General features: G+C 43.5%; 3 protein-coding genes across 7 annotated transcripts in view; all 3 read right to left on the bottom strand.

Annotated features, from left to right (window-relative positions):
* Positions 1 to 27,481, bottom strand: part of LOC127596382 (probable G-protein coupled receptor 34) — a 281,249-nt gene that overhangs the window by 45,476 nt on the left and 208,292 nt on the right. Inside the window, exon 2 of one of the 2 annotated variants that reach the window (XM_052058803.1) lies at positions 16,020 to 16,185. The exons of the other annotated variant lie outside the window; for it this stretch is intronic. The gene's annotated coding sequence lies outside the window, so the exon portion shown is untranslated. The remainder of the gene's footprint in view (positions 1 to 16,019; positions 16,186 to 27,481) is intronic. 2 annotated transcript variants of the gene reach the window in all.
* LOC127596358 (interleukin-1 receptor accessory protein-like 1) overlaps positions 7,123 to 27,481 on the bottom strand; it is a 268,134-nt gene continuing 247,775 nt past the window's right edge. For 2 of the 4 annotated variants that reach the window (XR_007961441.1, XR_007961443.1), the window contains 5 exons: positions 25,201 to 25,347; positions 19,756 to 19,926; positions 17,289 to 17,333; positions 7,714 to 12,390; positions 7,123 to 7,515 (listed from right to left, as the gene is read on the bottom strand). Coding sequence is in view for 1 of the 4 variants with exons in the window: in XM_052058749.1 (XP_051914709.1) it covers positions 11,663 to 12,390; positions 17,289 to 17,333; positions 19,756 to 19,926; positions 25,201 to 25,347 (1,091 nt within the window). In the remaining 3 variants the exon portion in view is untranslated. Of the gene's footprint in view, positions 12,391 to 17,288; positions 17,334 to 19,755; positions 19,927 to 25,200; positions 25,348 to 27,481 lie in introns of all 4 variants that reach the window. The other 2 variants (XR_007961442.1, XM_052058749.1) reach the window with 2 other exon arrangements.
* The window catches only part of LOC127596401 (uncharacterized), a 158,576-nt gene continuing 143,568 nt past the window's right edge, over positions 12,474 to 27,481 (bottom strand). Inside the window, exon 3 of the mRNA XM_052058913.1 lies at positions 12,474 to 13,080. The gene's annotated coding sequence lies outside the window, so the exon portion shown is untranslated. The remainder of the gene's footprint in view (positions 13,081 to 27,481) is intronic.

The raw sequence follows: 27,481 nt of genomic DNA, 5'->3' as shown, positions 1-27,481 counted from the left end.
TCTTTTAAAACAGTAAGATTGTGTTGCCAGTCACCCTTATTACGAAGGCCGAACAATGACTTCCTTTGTTTGGAACAAACAGGGAAGCTAAATGCATAGGCGACATCACGTTTGTCACTGTTTTCTTTCGAGATGTCTGGATATCTTCATTTGAGTCTTTTGCAGTAAATACAATAGTGAACTTTGTCCCAGACCCTGGCAACATCCTTTTATGTACTAGTCTTAATCATAATTTGGTTCCTTTTCTGGCCATCATTTACCGTAACTTCTCTGTTCCTTTTGATTTCATACTTTTTTGTTCTGATTTGCCTTGAGGCCCTGAGCTTCCCCAACCTTAGTTCTATGAGATGCCAAATCAAGGTGGTCCTTTTCTGATCCACTGTTGTAGGAACCCTCATCTTCACTGGATGATGGTTTGTAGTCATTTAGGTGGATGACACAGACTCCTCTGTGAGCACCTCAACCCTTGATGATGATTGTGTTGAGGTGGTGGAGCAGGCTCTGTCATCAGGCTCAACCCCAGGATGTTAAAAAGGTAAAATGATTGTGTGGACTAAAATAGAGTTTTTCCTGGCCAAAAGTAGATGAATAACATTGTTTTGTTGGATAAAAAAGACAAAAACGCTCAACTCATAGTCTACTAAAACTTGACTCAATAAAACGGAATGAAGCTGACTAAATATGACTAAATTGGGCTAAAAATTGACACCATGTAAAAATGGCTGATTAAAATCAACACTAGTGATGGGTCCAGCGACACCGATGTGTTGACGCATGCGCCGGGCTCAGAGCAAACCATGTGGCGGTGCATGTGCTGCTTCATTACGTCACGTGATTGACACGTGAACTGCACCGACGCAATTTAGACTGCATCGACACAGTCCAGGCTGCGCCACTTAGTCCAGGGGGCGTCGACTCAGTGCAGGGGGCGTTGACGCTGCAAAAGCCCGCACAGTGTATCTAAGGATGTGCGTCTGGCGACACGATGCCGACTGCCGAAACAAGCCAGACCTCACTCTAGCTCGAATAAAAATAAATGTTTGGGCAATACGGAAAACACACTGATTATCAGAAAAACGTGTCCGTCTGACTTCGAGCGTCATGTCGGCTGTCATATAATAGGCTATTATTATATGAGAAGTGCTTTATAAACGTTTGTACTGTACGTCATATTCCAGTTGATTGAGAGGTCCCGCCTATAAGGGGGAGTTTCAGAAAGTGACTGCGAGTGAGCACATCGCATGTTTGAGGACTCTGCCACATCGTTATTAAAAAGTCACATAAAACGTAAACCTTGTCTGCTGACCATCATTACATCGGCTAGGCTAGCTTAGCTGTTGTCGTAGTTCAAAGCTTAATATGTGGCGTGGGTTGGGTCGGCGCCACGAGTACTTGCTCGCGCTCACAGGTGAGAGCAGCAGATTATCGACTGCTGAGACGAGCTTCAATCGAGTGACATCGCTACAGTATGTGCATATTATGGAGCAGCTTCCGGACAAACAAATTGTCATTGTCCGTGTAGAGCAATTTTGATCTCCTTTTGGAAAATAAGGTATTCATTAAAATCTCCTTGTCTCACAAAGTGCCTCTCGGATTTTTTACACGTCTTTTTCCATTGTGTGTGTTCTCCACAACAGGGGAAATAGCATGCATTTCACGAAACAGACAGAAATTTGAAACACTGGAGCATCTCATTTTTCTAAATCAAAATTTGTGAAGACAAAGCCCACAAGCATCCTCATTCACATGATTGAAACACATTGAATGATACAATATGAATGCATGGATGTGAATGATATTGCCAAGGGTCAAGGTCATCTTTATTGTCAAATATGCTTTATGTATGACGTGCAGCATAGATTTAATTTCTTCCTCTCAATCCTCAGTGCATAAATGCATGCAAACATGCTGTGCATTAAACACACACAGCTAAGAAAGGATAGCAGCTACACTGTATAAAAAAAGACATGTAATCTGAAGAGTATAGACAATATAAACAGCATAAACAACAACATAAACAATGGCACTTGTGGCTATTGTGGGTAGAGTGAGGTAGTGCATTGTATACAATTCATCAAATCAGTCTGTTCAGTCTGTCAAGTGGGTTGTCTGCAGGGATTTTGAAGGTCCAGCAGGTGGCAGTGGTCAGCGACACAGTATCAACACAGTGTGTCATTGTGTGGACAGGCCTCATGGACCCATCACTAATTAACACTACCTCCAACATATTTAATGTACCGGTATTTACAAATGCACAGAAATTACTTACAGAAAGTGTTCGGGCACAGGAAAGGGAGAAGTAGCAGTGGATTCAAGAGTGAGTGGGGAGCAGGATAATCGTAGGGTAACGTGGACCGTGCGGAAAACGCAGAGGCAGGCTGGGCAGGGAGGCACTGGGAAAAGACAAGCGGGAATAAATAATTATGCACCAAACATCCAAAAAGGGCGAGCATGTGCACTAGAAAAGGCCTAGATACCAATCGTAATTCAAGAATCATCTGGCACCCGCTTGCAGATCAGTAGAGGTCTTACATACAGGTGGTGATTGCTCATCAGCTGCAGGTGCGGGAGCACCCTCTGGGCCAGCCTGATAATTAGAGGAAGAAAATAAAGTCCTGGAAGTGGACCACCAAAATGAGGAAGTCATAATACAAAAAACCTAAGGAGGATCACATCACAAAAAGGTCTAATGTGGAACAAATGGCTTATTAAGTCATGCCTGGCTGCAAGAAATTGTAAACATAATAACAGTATAGTAATAAATACAATGATAAAGAGCAGTGTTTGAACCTGTGATGATAAAACTTATGTTGGAGGGTCTGAGGAGCTAACCAACTGGCGTTAAAAAGAATTGCTCAGCTCGCGTTGGACTGCAATCCACCTCATTCATTCGTTAGTTAATAAAAAAGAAAATGAAACCTTTTTCTTGAGAAAAAAATGGTTTTGGCTTGACTAAACCAGCCTATTTTAGTACAATAGAGTGAGCAATAGTCATCATCATTTCAATTTGCGAGGTCTTATTTTTGACGAAATATAAACTACATAAAAAATACAATAAGTAACTGAGCGGAGGCCATATGCGCAAGGTTGCTAAATTGCTGCTTTCTGTTTTTAGTTCGCCATCATTTCTTCGTGTAGAAAAACACATTTGTTGATGAAAAACGTCCTTCACTGCTTTCATTATCAAAATCCACACGGTCAAGGTCATTCTCATTAGGTTTCATTGGTCTACATCAGGGGTGCCCAAACTTTTTGGACCGAAGATCTACTTTTCGATCAACTAACCTCCCGGGATCTACCCTTTCCGGCACGCACGTGCACAGACACGCACACATGCACACCATGTGAAACAGCCTGAAACTGATGCATGCGATGCACTTTTGCAGCCTGTTGTGTTAACTATCGTAGCTCACACGTACAGTTTTAAAGGTTTAAACGGTTGTTGTTGTTTTTTCTCCTCGGATCTACTTGGGACCCGTCTTAGATCTACCGGTAGATCAGGATCTACCTAATGGGCACCCCTGGTCTACATAAAGTAACTTTAAATTAAAATCAATTTACGGCCCATCGCTAACGGATACCTAGCATGCGCTGGTGACTGATTTGTGAGCGAAACCTCGAAAATAATACACGTACTGAGATTGACCGTCTGTATTGACTCGGTTCGTGAAAAGTCCCGAATCGGTAGAGAACCTGGAGACGAACAAAAATCTTCTTCCATCGGTGCTCAGTACGCGGATTGTTACGACAACAAGCTGGACGCATTCGCTGGTGTCCGCCTCACGACAAAGAAAAATTATTACTTCCCTGAGTATTGTCATATCGTTCGGCACACTGTCGGCGGTGCTCCCGGTAAACAGCAAATCTTCTTCGCAGTCTGTCCATGTCAAAAAGCTGAATGCCTGAGCCAACTAGTGTAGGTTGTCCGGGTACAGAAGTGTACGTACAATGCACGCGCCAAAATCACGGGAAGACTTAGCCGCTCCCCTCCGGCCTTGATTTCAATAATTGGTTTCCTAATTGATGCGAGGGGGAGGAGGCAGATGGGCACAGCCGCAACTGTGGAGTGAAAACTCAATTTAACTCTTGATCAATCCTTTCATGGTCTTCTCACTTTAACGTTTCATATAAAACATAATCAGAAATTCACACAAATTCTAAACCTATATAAAGTATGAAAACTGTAACACCATTTCAAAACACTTTAGTTCATAATTTATCGAGGGTTAGCAGGGTTACTTCACAGCGCGTGTCGACTGCCTAACATCCCAAGAATGACATGATGAGGTGTTTTCTTCAGCCATACATCGGTGTGTTTATTCGCCCTTTTTTATACGGCTGACTACGTCATTCACCACGAACAAAATGCGGAGTACAGTTATATTGCCCTCTGATAGCTCAGCTGCAAAAAGGCAATCATACAACTTTAACAATCTATTCAAGAAATTAAAACAAATTCAAACATCCATGCTATTTATGCAGTGATCTGCTTCAGTTATTTCAGTTTGGTATATTGTCAAAGCTGTTCCATATTTATCCTTGTCCGTTTTTCCTACTTCCAAGACTACAACATCACTTCAAGAAGTTTACTGGCTCCTTTCCGCATCCACCATTTAACATTGCTGCCATTGAAACGAATATACGGGTACCCTTAAACTGTCAGAGGGGCTAATATTGTGGTTTATCAATATAGTAATACAATATTACTGAAATAACAACTTATATTTCCAACCCACCTTTCCAAAAAGATGAGAAATGTCATTGTTTCTTCATTTAATACAAGGGTCTCACACTTGTGGGCCACATGATATTTAGCACCCCCAGCCTTCATATGAAAGTTTAATGTTAGTGCACCCAGTGCGGGTTTGATATGGATGCTGTAAGTACAGTATTAGCACTACTACTGTGCTAAAAAGTTAGGTTTGTCTCATTCGAAGGCCGACAGTTTTGGAGCACCTCAACTATAACGGCAACCTGACCGTGTCACGCTTCGGTTTTGCGGTCTGGCCAGCAGGTGGCATGAGCGGTCTTTCTAGCGCACCTGCTGCCAATCTGTAATCTATAGATGCACTATTTAAGGACTCCACCATCCTATACCTGTTGTGGGAGTATTGTCTATGGCATTGCTATCTTCACTGTTCTTTGACTTAGTGGCTTTTGACCTTGTCGTGATTTCGCGTTATAGTTCTCGGCACGCAGTTTTGAGTAAATACTGTTTTGTTTTAATGATCTGGCTTTTTGTGCCTGTACAGGTGTTACATTGTTTTTCGTTCATATTTTGCAGGCTTTATTTTTCTTCCTTGCTCTTTTGTGCAAGCACTTTTTGTTACTCGTTTGGATTTACCTCCTGGTCCTTATTGTGGACCAGCGCTTTATGTTCTCGCCTTATTTTTGGTGCGATTAAGACATTAAATTGTCTTCTTTCCTTCTTCGGAGACCTTGTTTTTGTCTACGTTTTTGGATCCCCCAAACTCGGTTTATCCGAGTCTTAACAGACCGCGACCACAGTTCCCAGGATCCGCTTGAATTAGTGATGGGAATTGCGGCTCTTTTTAGAGAGCCGGCTCTTTTGGTTCGGCTCACGAAAAAGAGGCGGCTTTTTGGGCTCCCAATTGGCTCCTCAGTTTTTTTGTTGCTTACCGGTAAATTAATTTACGACCAAAAATAATGTAAAATGATGTGTCAAATAATTACTAACGTAAAAAATATACAGAATATCAAATCTATTATTTATATGGCTTTATTTATATTCTTCTGAACATACTGAATATGGAGTGCTACAAAAAAGAAATTACAAAGTAAAAAGACTCATCTCAAAACAAGGTCAACAAAAAGTTCCAATCTCTGTCTATTCATAAGCTTTTAACCATTTACAGTGAAACGACATAAGTAAGCTTTGATTACCACACAACAAATTATAAATTAAAATTTGATATAGGATATTTTAACCTTGCAGTCTACACGCTGCCTTTGAACTATCAAATAAGTTGAAATGATTCCAAATTTCACTGCGTTTCCCTATCCATTTTCTCACCTTTCCACTTTCCACAGTGTTGTTTTTTCTCTGTAGCGCTATAGAGCTTCTCTCGTCTCCGTCTCTCCTGTTCGTGTGCTGCTGTGAATGTCACTCCTCCCCATTCTCTTCACTGCAGTGTGTGTGTGTGTGTGTGTGCGTGCGTGTGTAACCCCCCCCCCCCTCTTCTACCACGGATCTTGACCAATCACGTCGGCTTTAACCGAAAGGGGGAAAAAACAGGAGAAAAAAAAGTCGGCTCCTATTATAAGCGGCTCCCGATTAGGAGCCGGCTGCTGTCGTTCACTTCAAAGAGCCGGTTCGTTCGCGCACGACACATCAGCCTTTCCCGAGTAGATGTGTAAGTTGAGGGGTTCGCAGGTTTTGAATAGATTGCTCTACGTTTAGAATGGGCAAAAGGAGAGGACGACTTCGTTTGAACACAGCTCTTTTTCTCTTTATTTTTTTCTCTGCTCAACCGCTCCCCGCTAACGCTCTAACCAACACTCCCCCTTCCGGTAACGACCCGCCTTCCTGTTTTTCTTCTCCAATCACATGTAAGCAACCTAAGAATATTTCAGGACGTATTAAACAGAGTATAATTAAGGTAACTAACATAAAAGAATATAATGCATGAATATAAAATGATAATAATTAACAATTTAACAAAAGCTTACAGATGCATTGGGTGGTGAACTTCAACAGCAACACTGAGCAACTGCTCTGTTTATTGCTCAGCTAACTTTTACGATAGATCGGAACACATCGTAAAATGTGGGCTGTCACCAGTGTGAATAACCACATTTCATATTCTAGAACCGTTGCTGTATGCACGATCATGTAAAAAGTGACATTTAACTGTTTTTCAGCCAAAAACGGCGACTGCATTGCCCAACTGCTGGTTGATACATGACCAACACATTACCCACAGTTTGCAGTCATTCCAGTAATTCTGAATGTGTCATTCTCAAACTGAGGCCCACAGTCAGTGATCACCCGGTCAGGCTGGCCATAGCGAGCAAATTGTGACTTACACTTTAGAACTGTGGTTTCCGTCAGTGTTCTTCCACACACATCCAGGTGCATGCAAACATGTAACTCAGACTGTGTGACTTCAAGTGTGTTTTATTAATAGCATTAGCTCATTTCATGTACATTACAGATAGATGACAACAGAAGAGACCATTCGTTCTCCGCTCTAGTGAAAAGTGCCTGCAATTAATTCTGTGCTATGTATTTGTTACTCATCTTCATCACAGCCATTTGTCACCACAAATATTCCAAATACTCACTGTAATATAAAAAAAATGGGTGTCCACGTATAACATGAATTGGTGCAATGGGAATTTATTTAAGCTCCTCCTTTAGGACGATTGCTTTGTGATGTGGCCCCAACGGGATTATTATGTATTATGGCTTGATTGTCTTCATCTAAATCTTCATCATTGTATTTTGACATTGCGTTGTCACAAGCACACTGCTCTGCGTATCCGTCATTTGTTCTGCCCCCCGAAAGGGGGGCGGGGGGGACACACGGGTCCTTTCAGGAACGCTTGAATCTCAGTGTAAAAAGAAACAATTCAAGAGTGCTGAAAATTGCACCTTATGGCTCCAATAAGTCAGTGAGTGTTTTGTTTGATAGACCAGCTAGTGACACACCACAACCTGCCAGTGAAGCAAACAGTTGTGTGTTGACTTACTTTCTTCTGTTTTCGTGCTTCATATAAGCTTTCTTCACCCCCCCCCCCAAAAAAAATCATACACCTCAATGAATCCTCTCAAAACGTCGTGACTTTATTTCAAGCTGCCTTCAAATAAATTGTCAAAATTATGCACAATAAAATGTCTCAAATTTAGTTTTATTCCTTTAGTTTACCTAACCACAACAGTAAGCCAGGGGTTGGATGGATCTTTCTGTTCTTAATTATTTATATTACCAAGAATTTTGGGATGATTCTACGCTTTCAACTTTGTGGGAACGGTTTGCGGAAGGCCCAATGTTTTTCCCAGCGCATAAAGCAGCTTGATGGGTTTGGGGTGGAAGAACTTGAATCCTGACCTCAACCCACCAATCTCTTTCCACAGATGCATTGTTAAAGCGCCTTGACTGAGAGCGGAAACTACGATATCTGCAAAACAGGAAAGAAATCATTGTCTTGTCCTGTTAGGCATATATTCCTTTCTTTGATATGGCAACACCTCCCGCGCTGGAGTCGTAGTTTCATTTCTGCTCATGTTGCCACAGGTTTAAAGAAACAAGAAAGAAAAGTAGCAGTCACAACACATATGCAGTCCCACGTTTCACACAGAAAACGTGCACAGAGAACACGCGACATCATCCTGAGTTTGGAGGCCAAAGCCCTAAAGTTTGCACTCCTTGGATAACTGACATCTGTCCTTCTGGCAAAATGGAATGGTGCTCAAAGAGCCGAGCAGTCGTGTAAGGGAATGATGGCTTAGCCCTGGTCGGAGTGGGTGAACCGCATGAAGCGAATGCTTTGGGTTGATGATGTGGCTTCTCCTTTCCCCCGTTTCCGAAATCGCCAACGGCATTGTTGCATCACAACTCGTCTTTTTTATGATGGAAATACAGATTGTGCAAAAGTCTTCGGCCCTCACTATTTTTGTTGTTTTTCCTTTTTTTTCCCCTCAACAGTCATTTTGAGACATTGTAAAACAGTAAGTGGTCATTAAGATACCGCTACCACAAAAACACATTTGCGGGAGGAAAGGAAGAAAATGTCACATTTTGGTAAGAATCGGGGTAGAAGTGCAGATACAAGCTTTGATTTTCAGTGTTTGCCCCCCCCCCTCCACCCCATAAGAATTTTAACAACCTCCATGAATGACTTTTGTCTGGCCCTGGCAGAGATCTGCGCTCTTCTGAGGTACGCTAGCTGCTAAAACAACACAAGATCAGGTGGGCGAGGACTTCCCAACTGTAATATACTCTTTGCCATGTAAGACATACTGTGAATGACCCATCAGAGGGGGTGAGCGATGCCCTCCGACTTACAAATCTCTGCTCTGAAAGTCCTTCTGTCATCCGCACTTTTACAAAAATAGACTATTTTCATAAAATACTACACAATTAAATTTTTTCTGCAATAGAATCATTTGTTAGGGGTATATAAGTCTGCATTATCTCAAAGAAAACAGCAATGTAAGCCAATAGCACCGTCTTTCTCAGTTACCACTGCCATCCGTTATTGGGGTTTGTGACTCCTGAGTTTGTGTCCTTGACTTGACAAGTGGTTGGAGCGGCTGAGACGTGGCTCCCGGAGATCCTGCCCACCACCGGTAATCACCCATCTCACATATCTTCGACCCACACACTCATGTATGTGATCCATTTCACAAACTTCGCAAAAGCAAACAAAGAAACACACACACGCACGCACACACGCACGCACACACACACACACACACACACACACACACACATACACACACACGCACACACACACACACACACACACACACACACACACACACACACACACACACACACACACACACACACACACACACACACACACACACACACACACACACACAACCAAACGATGACAGAGAATGTCATCAATAAAAACAAATGCTACAAAGAATTACAAACACTATGTACATGACCCTGTGTTCCAGCATTTTGCCAGCCATATTGGCCGGTGTTGGATTAAGTTACTTGTTTACAGGCATGGCGTAAAACAGTTGCTCCCCCCCCCCCCCCCCACTTGTTATTCAGTGTCACAAAACAATCCGTGCATCGTTTGTACTTACCACTTTTTGTTTGGCAATTGAAAAAAAAAAGTGCCTGGTTATTATTATTATTTTTACTCAATTCAATGCTAAAAAAATACAAAATTTAAAAGTGAGTTTACATAAGATTGGTCCTTCTATTAGAACAGCTATGTTAGCTGTCATCGTCACCGCGATCAGTCCGGACAACGAGACATTGAATGATTTAACAGCCACATGAGATCATCAACACATTTTGAAAGGATTATTGTCTTTGGCATCATGTTTGCTTCGTTTGTCACTGCATAATGGTTGAAAGAAGAATAAAAATAAGCACTGAGAAAACGATTTGTCCCAATTCTACTCGTCCATCTGCTCGTGTGGACATGAATGAGTTGAAAACGATTTGATTAGAAAGACAGAGACGGCTGAAAGCAATTGTTCGGTCTGCCTGATTTTGATTAGGGTCCACGCAGTCAGATTCTAAGATCCACGGATATGTGAAGTGGATGTCGTCGTATTTCATTCATAAATATAAAAATGCTGTGTATCGATCGCTCTGAATCAATGTAGAAATCAATTTATTGAATGCATTATTATTATTATTATTATTATTATTGATATTTTTAAAATCACCCTCTTTGACCATGGGACAGCTATGTCGGTGGGGTTCACATGCAGACAGGAATGATCAGGTTTGAAGGTATCCAAGTGCCCACTTCAGAGTGATGATCTGCGATCGCACTGGCCAATTTGATATCCACCAATGGAGATCTCCTTGCAGTTCCTTATAAACACACTTTGTGTGCTTTGAGCCTCTGCTAGTCACTGTCTGCTTCAGCAATATCAAAGACTGCGTGCCTCTCACGCGCTGCACTTAACTCATTCACTCCGAAAGACGTTTTTAAACGTCTTTTCAGACTTGGTCCAGAATTGGCTGGTACTGAATGAGTTAAAGGACATGAGTTGCTTCCATTGGCCGGGGAATCTATTCGGCTGTGTTTACGGGCACAAAGGCTCAAGAGGCAATTTCTAATTGCGCTCATCTGTGAAAATATCAAAATAAAATAAAGTCCACCCTTGTGCACAATTAGACAGCCCTTTGTACTGGATTTGCACACTGGGCACAACAGCACAGCCTAAAGGATGACTATGTTACTGCATTTAAATGTGAGGCGTGATGGTAGTAATTCTTGTAAAGCCAAGTATATTTTTACGTGGTGAGGACCTTATGCATTATTTGAAGAATCATAGCCGTCGGAGTCTTAACTAATTAGGCAGTGAACAAGCTATTTTTGCTTCTTTATGCTTCTATTAAACTTCCGGTTCACATAAAGATCCATCCATCCATTTTTTGATCCGCTTTATCCTCACAAGGGTCACAGGTGGTGCTGGAGCCTATCCCAGTCATCGTCAGGCAATAGGCACGGGACACCCTGAACCAGTTGCTAGCCAATCGCAGGGCACACAGAGATGAACAACCATTCGCGCTCACACTCACAGCAAGGGACAATTGAGAGAGTTCAATCAGCCTGCCATGCATATTTTTGGAATGTGGGAGGAAACCGGAGTACCCGGAGAAAACCCACGCAGCCTCGGGGAGAATATGCAAATGCAACACAGGTAGGCCGGAGCCGGGATTGAAAGCTGCACCTCTGCACTGTGAAGCCCACGCGCTAACCACGCGCTTGATTTGGGCTTGAATTGAGATGTGAAATATCTGACATTTCATTTTTTGTTTCATTTAAAAAAACAAAACAAAACAAAACAAAAAAACAAGGAACCAAAAAGTCTTTTTTTCTCTCCTCCAATTGCCAATTAAAAACGGAAAGGACGAATGATACACAGATTGCAAAAGCAATCCCACCCTGTCTCCCGGATTAGTAAATCCTATATTGCGGTGAGGGCTGTGTGTCACCAGATAACGCTGGATATACTGGTCTCTCGGGGCAGAAGCGGGAGCATGGCGTTGTTGCCGTGGCCTTCCTCTAAACTCTGCTGTCGCGGCGACTTGGACTGAGGCCGCTGTCCATTCAGGAGTGTCATGGGGATATTGCAGTACGTGTGCTGGTTTCGGCCGGAGGACAAGTGCGGCAGAGTGCCCCTTTGTGGCAGCTCATAGTCGTAACTACGGTAGTATTGTTTCTGTCTCATCTGGGTGTGGTACGAGTTGTGGAAGTTGGAACGCAAGTCTGGATGCGCCGTTGCCATGGCGGTGGAGGTGGCGGCCGCCATGGACATTGCCGATACCGCCTGGAGCTCGCCAAAGGGCCCTTGCTCGCTCACATCCAGCACTTGCTCGTGGGAGATGCTCAGGGGCTCGGTGCGCTTGAAGGGCATCTCGTAGACGAGCTGCTTCCAGAACTTGGAGTCCAGCTTGTTGCTGGCCGCGCCGCGCCATTTGATGACGGTCAACGTCTTAATGGTGTGTTTGAGGGCCTCCACCTCCTGGTAGTTCATGATGCCGCGCAGCTCGGCGCACTCAATAAGGATGACCTTGATCTCGCCCGTCACCAGCATATTACGAAGACGTGTCTCCAGCTCAAAGATGCTCCACCCCCTCCGTACCACGTAGCTGGGCGTCAAAACGATGATGAGGCGCTTGCTCTGGTCCACACAGCGTGCAACGTCCTCGATGTAAGCTACAAGCACATGTACAAAAACCACACGGGCGATCACTTTCTTTCAGCCAGAGCTGCTTTGGCAATCTTATTTACATGATTCATTTTTGTTGGTGTGGTAACAACCTCGACTGCTTTCTTTCAAAGGAGCCTTCATGGCTTTTGGGGACGCGGATAAAATCCTATTGTTTACACCCAGTTTGAGACGATTGTTGCAAAGAATTACACATCTAAACCTAGCACAGGGGTGGGGGTGGGGGGGGGGGGGGTTTCAATTGATTCCCGACAATAAAGCTCAAACACTAAGATGAGTGAGCCAACAGGGCCACCACTGTCTGCATGTCTCTTAAAAATAAAACATGTTAAGTTTCATCCATCTTGAAACCTTAAACCCTTGTCTGATTTGTGTTTTCACATTCATGTGTGTCAGTGCAATACAGTGTGTCACTGCATCAGCTGCTAAGTGACACCTAAGCAGTGTGACACTAACACAGAATCATGCATGTTTTAACAGACAAAAGAAACATGACACAGTAAAGGACAACATCCATTACTTTCTTCTTGGCATGTCGAATTACAAGGCAAACTTTGCTTGAGAAAAAAAAAGGCTTTTGCATGACAATTCTCTCCACAGGCGTCAAACTCAAGGCCCAGGGTCTACCACATCATCATGTTCCAGCAGCTCCTATATTTTGTTGTTCTACTTCTTCCCTTCAGAACTTTGCTGCTGTGAATTGGGAATTTCTCAATTGCGAGACTAAGAAAGGTTTTCTTATCTTTCTTATCTTATGTGGCCCCAAAAGCAGCTCAAACATGTCAACTTCAATGATGCCTTCTAAAATGTCGGCCAAAATTTTACATTTTCATATGTAATAAATAAGAGATATGTTCGAAGCATTTTCTTGTTTCCAGACCCCTCATGATAGTAACTTAAACATAGTTGAATTAACAGTTGACTTCTTTACATGGTTTTAAGTCAGAACGGCCCTCCAAGTGGAACGGCAACTAAAATGTGTCCCGTGACATAAATTAGTTTGACATCCCTTGCTTTCGGCTGGGACCTAAAAGCTATCAAAACTTTGAAAAATGAAACACAACGTACTGTAATTGTTTACTGTACAGAACGGAATCCAAACCGAGCGACTTGCGCAAATGGTTTTGATTTTTATCTTGTTGTTGTTGTTGGATAATTTTTTTTTCTCTTTCTCCTTTCTTCTTTCTACATACATTCTTGCTGCTGGAGGCTGTAAATTTCCCCAGTGTGGGACGAATAAAGGATATCTTATCTTATCTTATAATAATGGCAGGAGACCCCGAGGACGACCCAGGACACGCTGGAGAGACTATGTCACCCAGCTTGCATGGGAACGCCTCGGGATCCGCCAGGAAGAGCTCGAAGAAGTGGCCAGGGAGAGGGAAGTCTGGGCTTCCCTCCTAAAGCTGCTGCCCCCGCGTCCCGACCCCAGATAAGCGGTGGAAAATGGATGGATGGATGGATGGATGGATAATACATTGGCATGCTCGTTGTTGCAGCCCAATTCCCGCTTCTCACTTGTTGCCATTCTGTCTCACCTTCAATTGCTCTTCGGGCAGATCAGCAAATGCAAGTGTGTGTTTCTTTTTACTAACTTGTCAATGGCCTTGCAAGCTTCTGATTTATTGGGTGCGCCAGAGAGGTTGGCGGTGGCAGTGTCACAAAAGACGGATTTCCCATCCAAACTACAAACTAAACGTTTGCCCTTCAAAGTAATCCTCTTGGAGTCGAACATTTCTCGGCCACACCTTCGGGCACTCCTGGAGGGATTCTTTCAAGACCCTCCTCAGCTCTATCATCACGGCCATCTCGGTGTCGTCCGCACCTTCAAAACCTTGATGATGACCTTGAGTTTGGGAAAGATGAAAAAAGATCACACATGGCCAGGTGAGGTTCCTCCGGCACGGAGGATTGCTGTCAGATGCTCAGCGTGTTGCGAGCAGCCACGCTGTCATGGTGAAGCAGTGCCGAGTTGTCCTGCAAAAGCCCTCGCCTCATTTCGAGTACTCAACAAAGCAAAGGCCACTGACCTCTTTGTAGATGTGTGCTACTTGATCAGGCCCACATTGAAAGGGAAAACGTAGTTTGGGTTTCAAATATGTTGTTTGTGACACTGGTTCTGGAATTTTCCTGACAGTCCTCATTGAGCAAATCATTCAGACCTCAATGAATTTTCCCTTTTCCCTAAATAGGAGCCAACCAAAGACATTCGGGCATCTTTTTTTTGGACTGATGGCCATACAAAGCTTCATGTTAAAATGCGCTGAGGTAATGCATTTCCACATTTCGATGTTTGGTATGTGCATTCTTCCTTAAAGGTTTACTCTATAATTGTCAGGTGTAAAGTAATGAAGTAAAAAGACTTAGTTACGTTAAGTAGAAATTTGGAGCTCAACACTCTACTGAAGTACCGGTAGTTATTTTTCAATCTACTTTTTATTTCTTGCAATTTATCGCAAAGATCTGTACTTTGTGGTCCTGAAAGAAAATGAAAACCCAGCCACAATTTGGCTTTCGCCAAACGGTGCTTCAAAACCCTGGAGTGCTTGTTGAAGACGCAGCCGTAGCTAAAGCCAAATTGTGGTTAGAATTTTACTGGATCTGGATTTGGACTTGGCAATCCTGCCTTTCAAAAATTCACCATCCAACCTGAAAAAGCATACCGAAGTAAGATGACTCCATGAATCACACATTAATGCTCAGGAGTACACATGGCTCTTAAATGTAATTTGCATTGTAGTCCTTTTAAATGTGTTAATTTGGAATGGCCATCTTTGCAAGTGAAGTAAGTAGACTTTTTAATATAACATTTTAGTCATGATGGCCTTCATTTATTCATTTTTTTCACAATAGCCTGATGTGGCCCAAACATTTGTCCTTAAAGTTTTTGTCAAATATTTTGGGATGGGGTGGAAGTGGATTAATTTGATTATTCTTCCACAAATGCGAGATTATGGAGAAAAAAATGTTTATAATATAAATGCACTTAAGGAAAAGAAAATGTTTGACTTGACTTCCTCATCAATGCATTTTCCCCCACATTGCATTACATTTACTTTCTTACTTTGCGTAGTTTTAAAAAAACATGACTTTGATACTTTTACCGAATTAAAAAGCTTGAGTTTATACTTGGACTAAAGTCCATCCATCCATCCATCTTCTACTGCTTATCCGGGGTTGGGTCGCGGGGGCAGCAGCTTTAGCAGGGAAGCCCAGACTTCCGATCCGATCCTGGGCAGTCGGCCCCCGCCAGGGACTTGCCCCCCCTCCCGGGTCCTGCACCCGGCACGAGTCCCGTTGGTGCCTCGCGAGGTTCCCCGCCAACAATTCCTTCCCACAACTCCCGCAAGCCACCCTTCTCCCTCCGCGACCCCCCTCCCCATTTGGTAGAAAGCACCAAACAGTAAAATCAAGAACAAATCTAAGTCATGCTGAGTCGAACGCCAAAGAATACAAGTGAGTTTTGAGGAGGGCTTTGAAGATGGGCAGCGAGGAGGCTTGCCGAATGTTCAGTGGGAGGTCATTCCAGAGAGAGGGACCAGCAACAGAAAAGGCTCGATCCCCTCTGAGCCTCAGTTTAGTTCTTGGTACTTCTAACAAAGACTGGTCCACAGACCTGAGGCGCCGGGCAGGTGTGTAGGGGCGGATGAGCTCAGAGAGGTAAGGTGGCGCGAGATTATTCAGAGATTTGAAAACAAAGAGGAGGATCTTGAAAATAACTCTAAAATGAATGGGGAGCCAGTGAAGGGATGCCAGAGTAGGAGTTATGTGCTCCCTCTTACCTAGTACCAGTCAAGAGGTGAACACCGGCATTCTGGACCAGCTGAAGGCGCTAAATGGAGGACTGGCTGACTCCAAAGTAAAGGGCATTGCAGTAATCCAGCCGGGATGTGACAAAGGCATGAATTACTGTCTCAAAGTGTTCATGTGAGAGGAGAGGTTTTATTTTGGCCAGCTGTCTAAGGTGAAAGAAGCTGGATTTAATAACGGTACCAATTTGCCGATCGAGTTTGAAATCACTGTCCAGTTTAAGGCCCAAGTTTGAGACAGTTGATTTCAGATAAGGAGACAGGGGGCCCAAGTCTACAGGATGGGATGTACAAGGGCCACTGGGACCAAACAATATCACCTCTGTATTCCTTTCGTTGAATTTCAAGACATTTTGTGCCATCCAGGTTTTGATTTCTTCCAGGCAGGATAGGAGTGGCCTTAATGAGAAGGTGTCTTTCTTGCTCAGTGGGACATAGATCTGGCAGTCATCCCTGCCAGAGATGTGACATTCCACGTCCCTAGAGCTAGCTTCTGCAGCCAAGGATCGGACCACCAGGGTCCCGGCCTTTGGCTGCCGCGTTCGGGCAAGGGAAACTTCAGACCATTTGTTTTGCTATGAAAGTCTATACTCATATTTCTTTTTCTGCTTGAGTAATGAACATGAATACTTTTGACACCTGAAATTTGTTGATGGCCTCTGGTGAAACTGTCATCGGAATGTAAACTATTGCAGCATTTGTTGGAGGCACTCAAGTGAAAAAACACAAAATAAACGACGTGAAGCAAAATTGGACTTTGTTGCAAATTTATGTCAACAATTATTTTAGTGGTTTCTATGCTTCTTGTACAAAATGTGTATTGTCAGTGAGCACTACTTATGTAAGTCAAACCCGCATTAATTTGGCATTTGGCAGTCGTATTAGCATTCTTTGTGAGAACTTGAATTACAGTGTTAACGCCTAACAAAATAGAGTACTCCGAGGTTAGTATGCTTCAACAGACCCTTGGGCGACAGTGATCGAAACAGTTTTAGTCAGAAAAGTTGGATTTCTTGATGCTGTGCACATCCAACATATTTGCTCTTCCTGTGTTGACACAAAGAGAAAGAAAGTACCTCTAAGTAGTCTGGTGTCATCCTGGAAATGATCGCTGGTGAAACCTACACATAAATATTCAACATTGGCAAGGTAACGAATACATTTACAGTCAACCCAAGCAACTCTGTGTTGTGGCTTAAACTGCCTGCAACCAAAGGCATGGCGGTTGTGTGCCGATTGGTCTGTTCTGATTCAATATGGGATGAGTAGCATAGAAAAGCAGAGGAGTGTCAAGTACCCTGTGCTGACAATTATCTGTCATCCCTGTTATTTATCTCAAGTATACCGTGATTCAAGTGATTGCAGTAATTCTGAGGACAAGGAGCAAGGAGCAGGAGAGGAGTTGGTATTTGAAAAGTCAAGTGAAGACAATCTACTTTGGAAATGGAGAATCGAACCATTCTGTCTGTGTAAGTTCCTCACTGATGGACACAACAGTTGCTTTTTTACTTTCAGAATTAGCTTGTAGCAGACGTTTGTATGCCACAAACACATGTATGCCTGCTGTGATCACATCTCTGATCAATTGGTGGAAGAAGACTTCGCTCCTCTTTCTTCTATGGCCGCTTCAGACAACAAAGTTGTGTCGGAATGGAGACCAAAGATTTTGTTGGTTTGCTTTGTTCATTCATTCATTCATCTTCCGTACCGCTTGATCCTCACTAGGGTCGCGGGGGGTGCTGGAGCCCATCCCAGCCGTCTCCGGGCAGTAGGCGGGGGACACCCTGAATCGGTTGCCAGCCAATCGCAGGGCACACAGAAACAAACAACCATTCGCACTCACACTCACACCTAGGGACAATTTAGAGTGTTCAATCAGCCTGCCACGCATGTTTTTGGAATGTGGGAGGAAACCGGAGCACCCGGAGAAAACCCACGCAGGCCCGGGGAGAACATGCAAACTCCACACAGGGAGGCCGGAGCTGGAATCGAACCCGGTACCTCTGCACTGTGAAACCGACGTGCTAACCACTTGCCTACCGGGCCGCCCGGTTTGCTTTGTGTTATTGTTAATTTTTATCTTGTGTGCTCTGTTCTTTGTTACAGCTGCAGACGTTGTGAAATCGCTATCCTGTATAAATACAGTTGGATAGAGTAATTCCTCACTACATGTGTGTGTGTGTGTGTGTGTGTGTGTGTGTGTGTGTGGAGGGGGGGGGCTGCCACGAATAGTAACAAAATGTGACTCATTGTTTTAATGAGATTTATTCTTGCCGAAATTAGTTGTTTAAACCTTAAATATATAACAACAGTTTCATGTCAGTTTTATCAGAATTCTCTTTAAAAACAAATGACTTACTGATGATTTGGTAGGTAAATAACGAACTAAAAATAAAAAATAAAGAACCCAAAGAGCACATGTATGCGGAGACGATTCTTTCCTAACTTCCTCGGCTAAACTTAGCTCCTTCCTTTGCTCCCAAAATATCTCAGTTGAGATGGATCGCTTTAATATCGTTGCTTGAGAGCAGATTGCCACAAGAGGGTGCCAGAGGCTTGTTTAATAGAAAAACAGTTTCCCGTTAGAGCACAGAGGCGAGTTGAATAATCAAGGATGGGTTCTGTAAATTCAGCGGAAAATTGAATTCCACAATAGGCACGGGAACACTGTAATGGCATTTTCGTGATTGGATTGCATCCAATTACAGAAAGTTACCAAACTCCTTGCATTTATACGCCACTTTCTCCATATTAGGGCCACTTCACATTGGGGACATATTCAGAGTCAGAATTTCTGACCTTGGAATGGTGCCCAAGACAAGTACAATTAGTGATGGTGCTGAGCCTGCGACGACAGGTGGGTGCAAGTACAATGATGATGCCATCCAAGTCATCCACATGATGAGTCCATCAGACATAAGCGGGTAATGGAGGTGGTGGCGGGGGAGTCCTGAAGGGTCGGGCGCGGCCTGATGGGGGTCGTCCAGAGAAATGTTTCAAAACATGCACATGCACCAGGAGCTTGCGGACTGCGCAGCATGCATTGAGTAAGAACTGGATCGGGACCATGGACGGGATTGATCAGTAGAGCTCCAGCTTCCAACCACTCACATTGCTATGCCAAAATTATGCTTTTTTTTTTTTTTTTTTTTTTTTTTTTTGCCAACTCATTTTGCGAATGGAACTTGACCATCATCCTGGTCATATAATTTTGAATTCAGGTAAATCCCCTGGTAAAAATGTCCCTCCAAAGTCAAAAGTAGTAACCAAGACAATAAGAATAAAACACCACCTCACATCTCAACCTAAATTTGTGCAACTTTTTAAATAAACAATGTCCGACAATAAATGTTTGAAGTCCACTGAAACCAGGAGCCCTCCATGGTGTCTATCCTTTTGAGCTCATGTCTGACAAAACAACTTGCTGGGCCACTTTTGCTACAGCACGGTAGCAAAAGAAAACACGCCACGGTACCACTGTGCAGACACCGGCGATGCCATGCCACACAACATTTGACGCATCGCGATGGAGGGAGAGCTTACTTCCTGTGGGGATCAAGTCCCTGTCTGGAATGAAGAGTTTATACCCATAATGCTTCTCCAGCATGTCGGGCAGGATCTCCAGGGCAAAGCGCTCCTCCTCCCGAGTCTCCTGGCTCCACTGGTCAGGGTCTACTTTCGTGTAGGACAGGTAGGCGTCATAGTCTTTGCTATCTGTAGGCGCAAACGCACATACAAATCTGTCAAGGCCTTTTGTCACAAATCTCTCTCTCTCTCTCTGCATCACTTTAAAATATATGACCCTTTGGTGCCCCAAAAACACACTCACACATGCCTCTCAAATACAAGCACACACACACACATATACGTGAGCCGTATATATTTTTTTCATGAAAAAAATTGTTAGCCCAATATGAATATTATCACCTTAGTTTTTGTTAAGTGTCACTATCACAACTGTCACAATAGAAATACCATTGTGCTTGCGATAAGGTCTGTGTAGATTCTCAATCATCCAGGTCGTGGTAGTCTACAAGAGTTAAATCAGAGCAACTACACTCTTATTGTTTGTTGACTTTTTTTGTATATTTTTTCTTGTTTTCCAAAGACAAGACTGGCAATTCTGCTAATGGACTAACAATCACGATATGTTGAATTATGAACTGGGCGGCCCGGTGGGCGACTGGTTCGTGCATCTGGCTCACAGTGCAGGGGTGCAGTGTTCGATTCCGGCTGCAGCTTTCCTCTGTGGAGTTTGCATGTTCTTCCCGTGCCTGCGTGGGTTTTCTCCAGGTACTCCAGTTTCCTCCCACATTCCCAAAACATGCATGGCAGGTTTATAGAATACCGGCACTCTAAATTGTCTGTAGGTGTGAGTGTGCCCTGCGATTTTCTTGGCAACCAGTTCAGGGTGTTCTCTGCCTACTGCCCGAAGACAGCTGGAATTGGCCCCATCACCCTCCGTGACCCATATGAGGATAAAGTTGATCGGAAAATGTATGGATGGATGAATTATGAACCAACAAGTGGCTAATAGCCAGCCTCCAGCACACTTCCCAATGATCACCAGATATCGTATTTTTTTTGACTTAATAATGTTCGTGTGGGGAGAAGGCTGACTGCCATAAATAAGTGGAACCGAATGACGCTGTCATGGCTTCACTGAGCTGTGTAAACGCAGGGTTTAAGATATCCTTTATTTGTCCCACACTGGGGAAATTTACAGCCTCCAGCAGCAAGAATGTATGTAGAAAGAAGAAAGAGAAAAAAAAAACATAAACATCTTTCAATTAAATGCAATATGAACACAAAATGGATAAATCGCAGTACTATTTACAATTTTCCTTCACATCATTTAATTATTATTATTATTATGATTGTTATTTTTTATTCAACAGCCTGACAGCAGTCGGTAGGAACGAGCGTCGGTATCTCTCCTTCTTGCAGCGCGGGTGTAACAGTCTCTGGCTGAAGGAGCTACCAAGTGCTGTCAGGGCGGGCTGGAGGGGGTGGGAGGGACTGTCCATCATAGCTTTTAGCTTAGTTAGCATCCTTCTGTTGCCCACCTCCTCCAGAGTGTCAAGGGAGCAACCCAGGACAGAACTGGCCTTCCTGACCATTCGCTCCAGTCTCTTTCTGTCCCGGGCTGAGATGCTGCCTGACCAGCAGACAATGCCATAATGGATGGCCGAGGCCACCACCGAGTTATAGAACATCTTAAGGAGTGACCCCTGAACCCCAAAAGACCTCAGTTTCCTGAGTAGGAAGACTCGGCTCTGTCCTTTCCTAATCAGGGTGTCCGTGTTTGAAGACCAGTCCAGTTTGTCGTTCAGAAGAACACCAAGGTACTTGTAGGAGGTCACCCTCTCTATGTCCATACCCTGGATGTTCATCGGTGCTGGTGAGGACTTTTTCAATTGAAGATAATATTTCTAGTTTGTTTCTAACATCTCAGAACAACAAGACAGCTGCTTCAATGAAGGACATTTTTTTTTGTTACCATCTCGCTGTCTTGAAATGCTCACCCGAAAAGACACTTCAGTGGCTGCTTTCAATTTTTGGAGTCAGCTGTGAGAAAAAGGACTGCTGTCTGGACAACTGGGATTTTACTTCCTTCATCTTTTCTTTCTCAGCTCACTTATTAGAAGACGGGCTGATGAGCCTTTGACTATGATACAGCGATACAAATGACATGGCTCCATTTTTTTCAGCTCCTTGACTCATTTTTATGTCCTTCCTTAAGTGGAATAAAAACACAAGGCTAACCAGGCAATGCAGTAGGCTAAAATGTTGTACTTGCAGCGCTTTTACACGCATGCATCCGGCTGACAGAACTCAATCAGTCCCACGATGAATGCCATAGGTTGTAAACATGCATTTCTCCACAACTTTAAACTTGATCACAGGTGCTTGCTCGAAAACTGGTGTGCTTTATTTTTCTGGGTTAATGTGCAGAAAAATAACCTCATTTTGGTTGAAAAATCTAAGATGAGTTTGTTGTTTAAAACACTCAAACGTTTCATATTTCGGACATGGCAGTTCTAACTGGCTCACTGAAGACTGTTCAGATGGTGCGCCCCGCAGCAGCCGCATCAAACCTCTAGTGCACAGGTGTCAAAGTCAAGGCCCGGGGGCCAGATCTGGCCTGCCACATCATTTTCTGTGGCCCGCGAAAGCAAATCAAACATGCTAACTTCCATGATGCTTGCAAAAAAAATGTCACATGTAAAAAAACAAGAGAGAGATGGTCAGCATTTTCTTGTTGTCAATCGCTTCATTACAGTAACTTCAATGTTATTCTTGACTTCATGATATGATTTCAGTCACAATGGCCCTCCAGGAGGAAATGGTAACTAAAATGTGGCCCATGACAAAAATGGGTTGCTCTAATGCTACTTCCTGGGGGAGGCCAGCCAATAATAACCCAAAAGCCAACTGCCTGACAAATATGATAAATTTAGTGCATTCCATTCTGACATTCAACAACAATAAATTTACTTTCCAGATTAATTAAACAGGAATAGCATTGCTACTGTCAGAGTCAGTCTCAAGTATCTCCAGCATAACAGCTGTGCATCCTCAAGAGTTGACTCCGAGGAACTACATAGGACATATAAATACTGGAACTCGCTGCATTAGAAATGGAGAGGTTTGAGGGTGTGGGGTGCTGTATATGCGAGTGCACCGAGAGCCCGCGGTTACGGAGTGAACTCCTGAACTTGTAGTGGTGAGCGCCAGCTGAGGTGTAGGCGTAATATGTGCTGTGTCTCCAGGCTCCATTAAGTTTGATGGGCGCTAAGCACACTTCAACTCTGAAAGCACAAACTTCCAATGAGGTATGGGGATTGTTTTTTAAAATAGTTTTGACGATACTAATTCCATATTTGTTTGAATTTAAGTTAGGGCTGCAGCCATCAAATATTTTGACATTCGGATATCTGAATGAAAAGTCTATTGAATAATTGGTTATACTGATTAAAAATACATTTTTGCTCGGCTAAAGTGCAATTATAAAAAAGAAGACAAAACACATTTCAAACTAATAATGAACAACCAACTGATTAGAATTTTTACATAATCAACATACGGCAATTTAAACTGCATAACAACACACTATTTTACGCAGCTCCTAAAGTGACATGGAGAAAAAATATATTTCCCGTTAGGACGAGAAACTTTCTCATTCTAATGAGAAAACGCTCTGGTCCGAATGAGAAACATCTTTCCCTGCGAGTGCCAGCTTTAGCTTATTCACTTGCGTCAGCATGCTTCCTGTGAAGGGTAGTCGACTTTCAACCACTGCAGTGAGACAAACGCAGCAGAAGAGGACCTACACTCTTTCCTCAAAATACAATGATACGAAATAATGTCATTGACCAACGAAGAGAAGACAATGTGAGGATAATTGTTTCTCATTAGGACAAGAAACATATTTCTGTTTTTGTCCTCCGCATCACTTTAGGGGCTCCGTACTATTTCCCTTCCCACAAACATTTGAGAATCTGCACAAATGTCTCCCTGTACATTTTGCTTGATGAAACAAACTCATGTCAGAAACACAATTGCAATTTTGCCGGCTAGAACAACACACTTTAGTAAATCTGGTTTGTTAAAAAGTGATCAGTTGAAATGGCAACTGTATCAGGCTGTCAGCATCAATGTGTGCCGAGTCATTTACGCCTATTAAACTGGCTTTGAAAAGTCACCCGACGGCTCTCGCCAGCCCTTGAGCGCTGCTAACGCTGGAGCTGCTGCTGCTTAACCCTGGCAGCAGGGGGGGATACAATGCAGGGTCACCGTAAATACCATATTGGCCCGAATACAAGACGGTGTTTTTTGCATTGAAATAAGACTGAAAAAGTGGGGGTCGTCTTATATTCGGGGTCTAGACATTATACCCATTCACGACGCTGGATGGCGACAGATATCCATTGAAGCGAATGCTGAACTTGACTCCCCAGGCCAAAGCGAACCCCTGTCACTAAGAATAAAAATAAAAATAGCGGTAGCACGAAGAAGAAAAATAGAAAAATAGCGGTAAGAAAGAAAAGAGAACAAAATAATAGAAGAGATAACAGAAAATGTAGAAAGATAGTGACAATCTGGAGAAAAGTGGGTCGAAGAATGGCCAGGTTAACCGGCAGCTGAGGAGACGTTATGGTGTAAACTTCAAGATGCTTATTCTCTCAAATATATTGTTCTAATCATTTGTTTCAGATGTACTGTAATTATTTTCTGCATAAAAATTAATGTAGGCTTCAAAAAGACTTTTTTGAAACTTGAGTTGAAAATGAGGGGGTCGTTTTATAATCAGGGCCGTCTTATATTCGGGCCAATACGGTAAGTTGTTTTTTTTAGCGTCCTCAATTAGCGATTAAATGTTTCCGTCCTAACTGAAATTTAATCCTTGATGCCACACTTTTGTAAAAGTTGTTTTGTTGCCTCGTTTCACAAAAGTTTCCTGCGAGTGTTTGATGGACATTCATCTCAGTTCACACGATTACTATGAGGTCACAGTGAGCATTCAGACTGTAATCCAAAAGATTAATTATTTGCCACTGCAATCGACAGACACTGTCAATGACACAACGTGTTGAAAAATAATTTCCAATGTCAACCTTTCTCTTGAGGGCTGTGGCTGCACAAAAGCTGTCACGACTGAGATTTTCACAGTGACACCACTTTTGCCAAACCCATGCCTGATGCTCTGTACCTCTTTTGCCTGACTGTGTTGATTGCTTCCTCCAAGTGTGAAAAATGTATGAGCTGAACCATGTATCGCGTAGTGGGAAGAAAGGGCATAAACGCAGCAGACAGGCCTCATCAAACCTATGTTGCATTGAGGAAAGTGCGACAAAGATGACTGCTCATCAACTATTTGCTATGGAGAACGACAACAACCAGTGTGCTGAGAAATCGTTCGCTTGGATGCAACAAGGATACAAATGCAGGTCCTGCGGAAGTAGCCTTACAAAAATTCCTCTTTACCTCCATCTAGATCCTCACTGCCGAAGTGGTTCCTGTAGAAGAGCATGAGTTCAATCCTGTAACACTTGTACAGAGTCACCAGGCAGATGAGCAGGATCAGGATGGCCCCCAGACCGCCGGCCAGTTCCACGGTGTACATGAGTTCAGCTGTGAAGGCAAATGCAGGGAGACAAAGCCATTTAGGGCCCGTTACCTGAAAATAACCCAAACATTTATCATGATCTTGTGAGCACATTCGGTGTAATTTTGATTTTCGAACAAACACAATAAAAATGCAATATAAATATCGATGAATGGTAAGCTATTTTAGAGTGATATACTAATAAGGGTGAAATAATACATTTTCATTCAAATGCCGTAAACTAAAGTAGGCTGTTTCCATTTGGTTCTGTCACGGTGAACAAAAAGCAACAAATGCAGTGGAGCCGGCTGACTGAAAGATCAAACTCGAATAGCTGTGCCCATTTTGTCGATTGTGAACTACCAGGAGCTTGCAAAGGGGAAGTCGGTCAACTCAACCACTGTCTGATGCTATTGATACAGCTACATGTCAATGTCATTGAATGAGTTAAAAAAATAGAGTACACTTCCTCCTGTCATCCATTGATGTGAAATTTATCATTTGATTGACATACCAGCCAGTCTCATACGCATTGTATGAGTGTACAACGACACGGTTTTCCATTTTAACTTTAAACTTAATAATTCATTCCTTCATTCATCTTTCTAACCGCTTGATCCTCACTAGGGTCGCGGGGGGTGCTGGAGCCTATCCCAGCTGTCTCCGGGCAGTAGGCGGGGGGCACCCTGAATCGGTTCCCAGCCAATCGCAGGGCACACAGAGACGAACAACCATTCGCACTCACACTCACACCTAGGGACAATTTAGAGTGTTCAATTAGCCTGCCATGCATATTTTTCGAATGTGGGAGGAAAGCGGAGCACCCGGAGAAAACCCACGCAGGCCCGGGGAGAACATGCACACTCCACACAGGGAGGCCGGAGCTGGAATCGAACCCGGTACCTCTGCACTTAATAATACAGTATAAAAATAATTTGCCGCACAAGTAAGCCAAGTATTTCATGACAGAGTGACAAGAAGATTTTTTTAATGGTCAGCTCTGTGGTGGGGCGTCTCAGATTTCCTGCGCAGTGGGCGGGCCGAGGGGAAGTGGACGATATATTCGGGCACACGTTTGCGGTATGTCCGGCATTGGACAAAGGCCAGCAGGACACAAAAGCTGGCCACCCGAACACCACCGCAAGGCCTGGGGCCCTGCGATGGCACGTCACGGCTCACAGCTGGTGTGGTGATGTGGAACATCCGGCAGACCCCATCACGCCAGTCGGTTTGCCCAGGGAGCATGCTGTCTGGCCAAAGGAAGGAACAGTGGAGCGACATTTTCGGGCTATTGATTAAAAACATTAATAAGTCGAAGTACTGTTCCAACATGACTCATGTCCGTTGGAAGATTTGCACATGGCTTGCTCTCCGGAGCTCGTGTCCAGACTCCACCTTTGGCTGATTCCATTCAGGGCAAGTCATGAAAGTCAAGTGAGGACAGGAAATGTACACAAGTTGTACTGTGCAAAATAGCTCATGCAGTTATGCAAGGTACTTTTGTACACCAAAAGGCTATTTGTAAAAGAACAATCAAGTGAATTAATAAAGTAGGTCCTGATACATAATTTGCATGTGGCCATTTGATAAGTATCTTGCATGCTAAAAAAGTGTGGACCCCTCTGCCCTAGAAGATCAACGGGTGGGAGTGAGGCTTAGCCTCAAGTAAAACAAGTCTGATCTCCAGTTTCTGAATGCCTCCTGGCCCACGACACGTCACACTGAGACAAATACTGATGCTGGTAAACAACGGCCCTCATTGACATGCCAGCAAAGTTTACTGTTGTGTGCTTCAGTGTGTGTGTGTGTGTGTGTGTGTGTGTGTGTGTTCATGTAAGGTGAAATGATGCTCCAGGCAGCACAATCTCCCTGCATCCCTCGTGAAGCTACAGGCAAGAGATTGTTGTGTACATTTGTCTTGGCAAGATCTTTCAAAGTCTGCTAACCCCACCTTCACTTCTCCTCATTGCGACGCATCCTGAACTAACTCAGTTCCCGGACGAGGAAAAAGTGGAATGCTTACTCTGAGGGCTTACTCTGAAGTTCTTCTGCTCCTACTCTTGGGACTACTTACTGCATGCCTCCTCATATCACCAGACAGTAAGGGGAGCCAGTGGCCCCCTTAAAAAGTGTATGAGGCCAATAGCTTGCCATCCACAC

This window comes from Hippocampus zosterae, chromosome 2 (genome assembly GCF_025434085.1).
Source record: "Hippocampus zosterae strain Florida chromosome 2, ASM2543408v3, whole genome shotgun sequence".
Lineage (NCBI taxonomy): Eukaryota > Metazoa > Chordata > Actinopteri > Syngnathiformes > Syngnathidae > Hippocampus > Hippocampus zosterae.
Note: the sequence above shows the minus strand (reverse complement) of the source record. Positions and strands in the feature narration are given on the sequence as shown.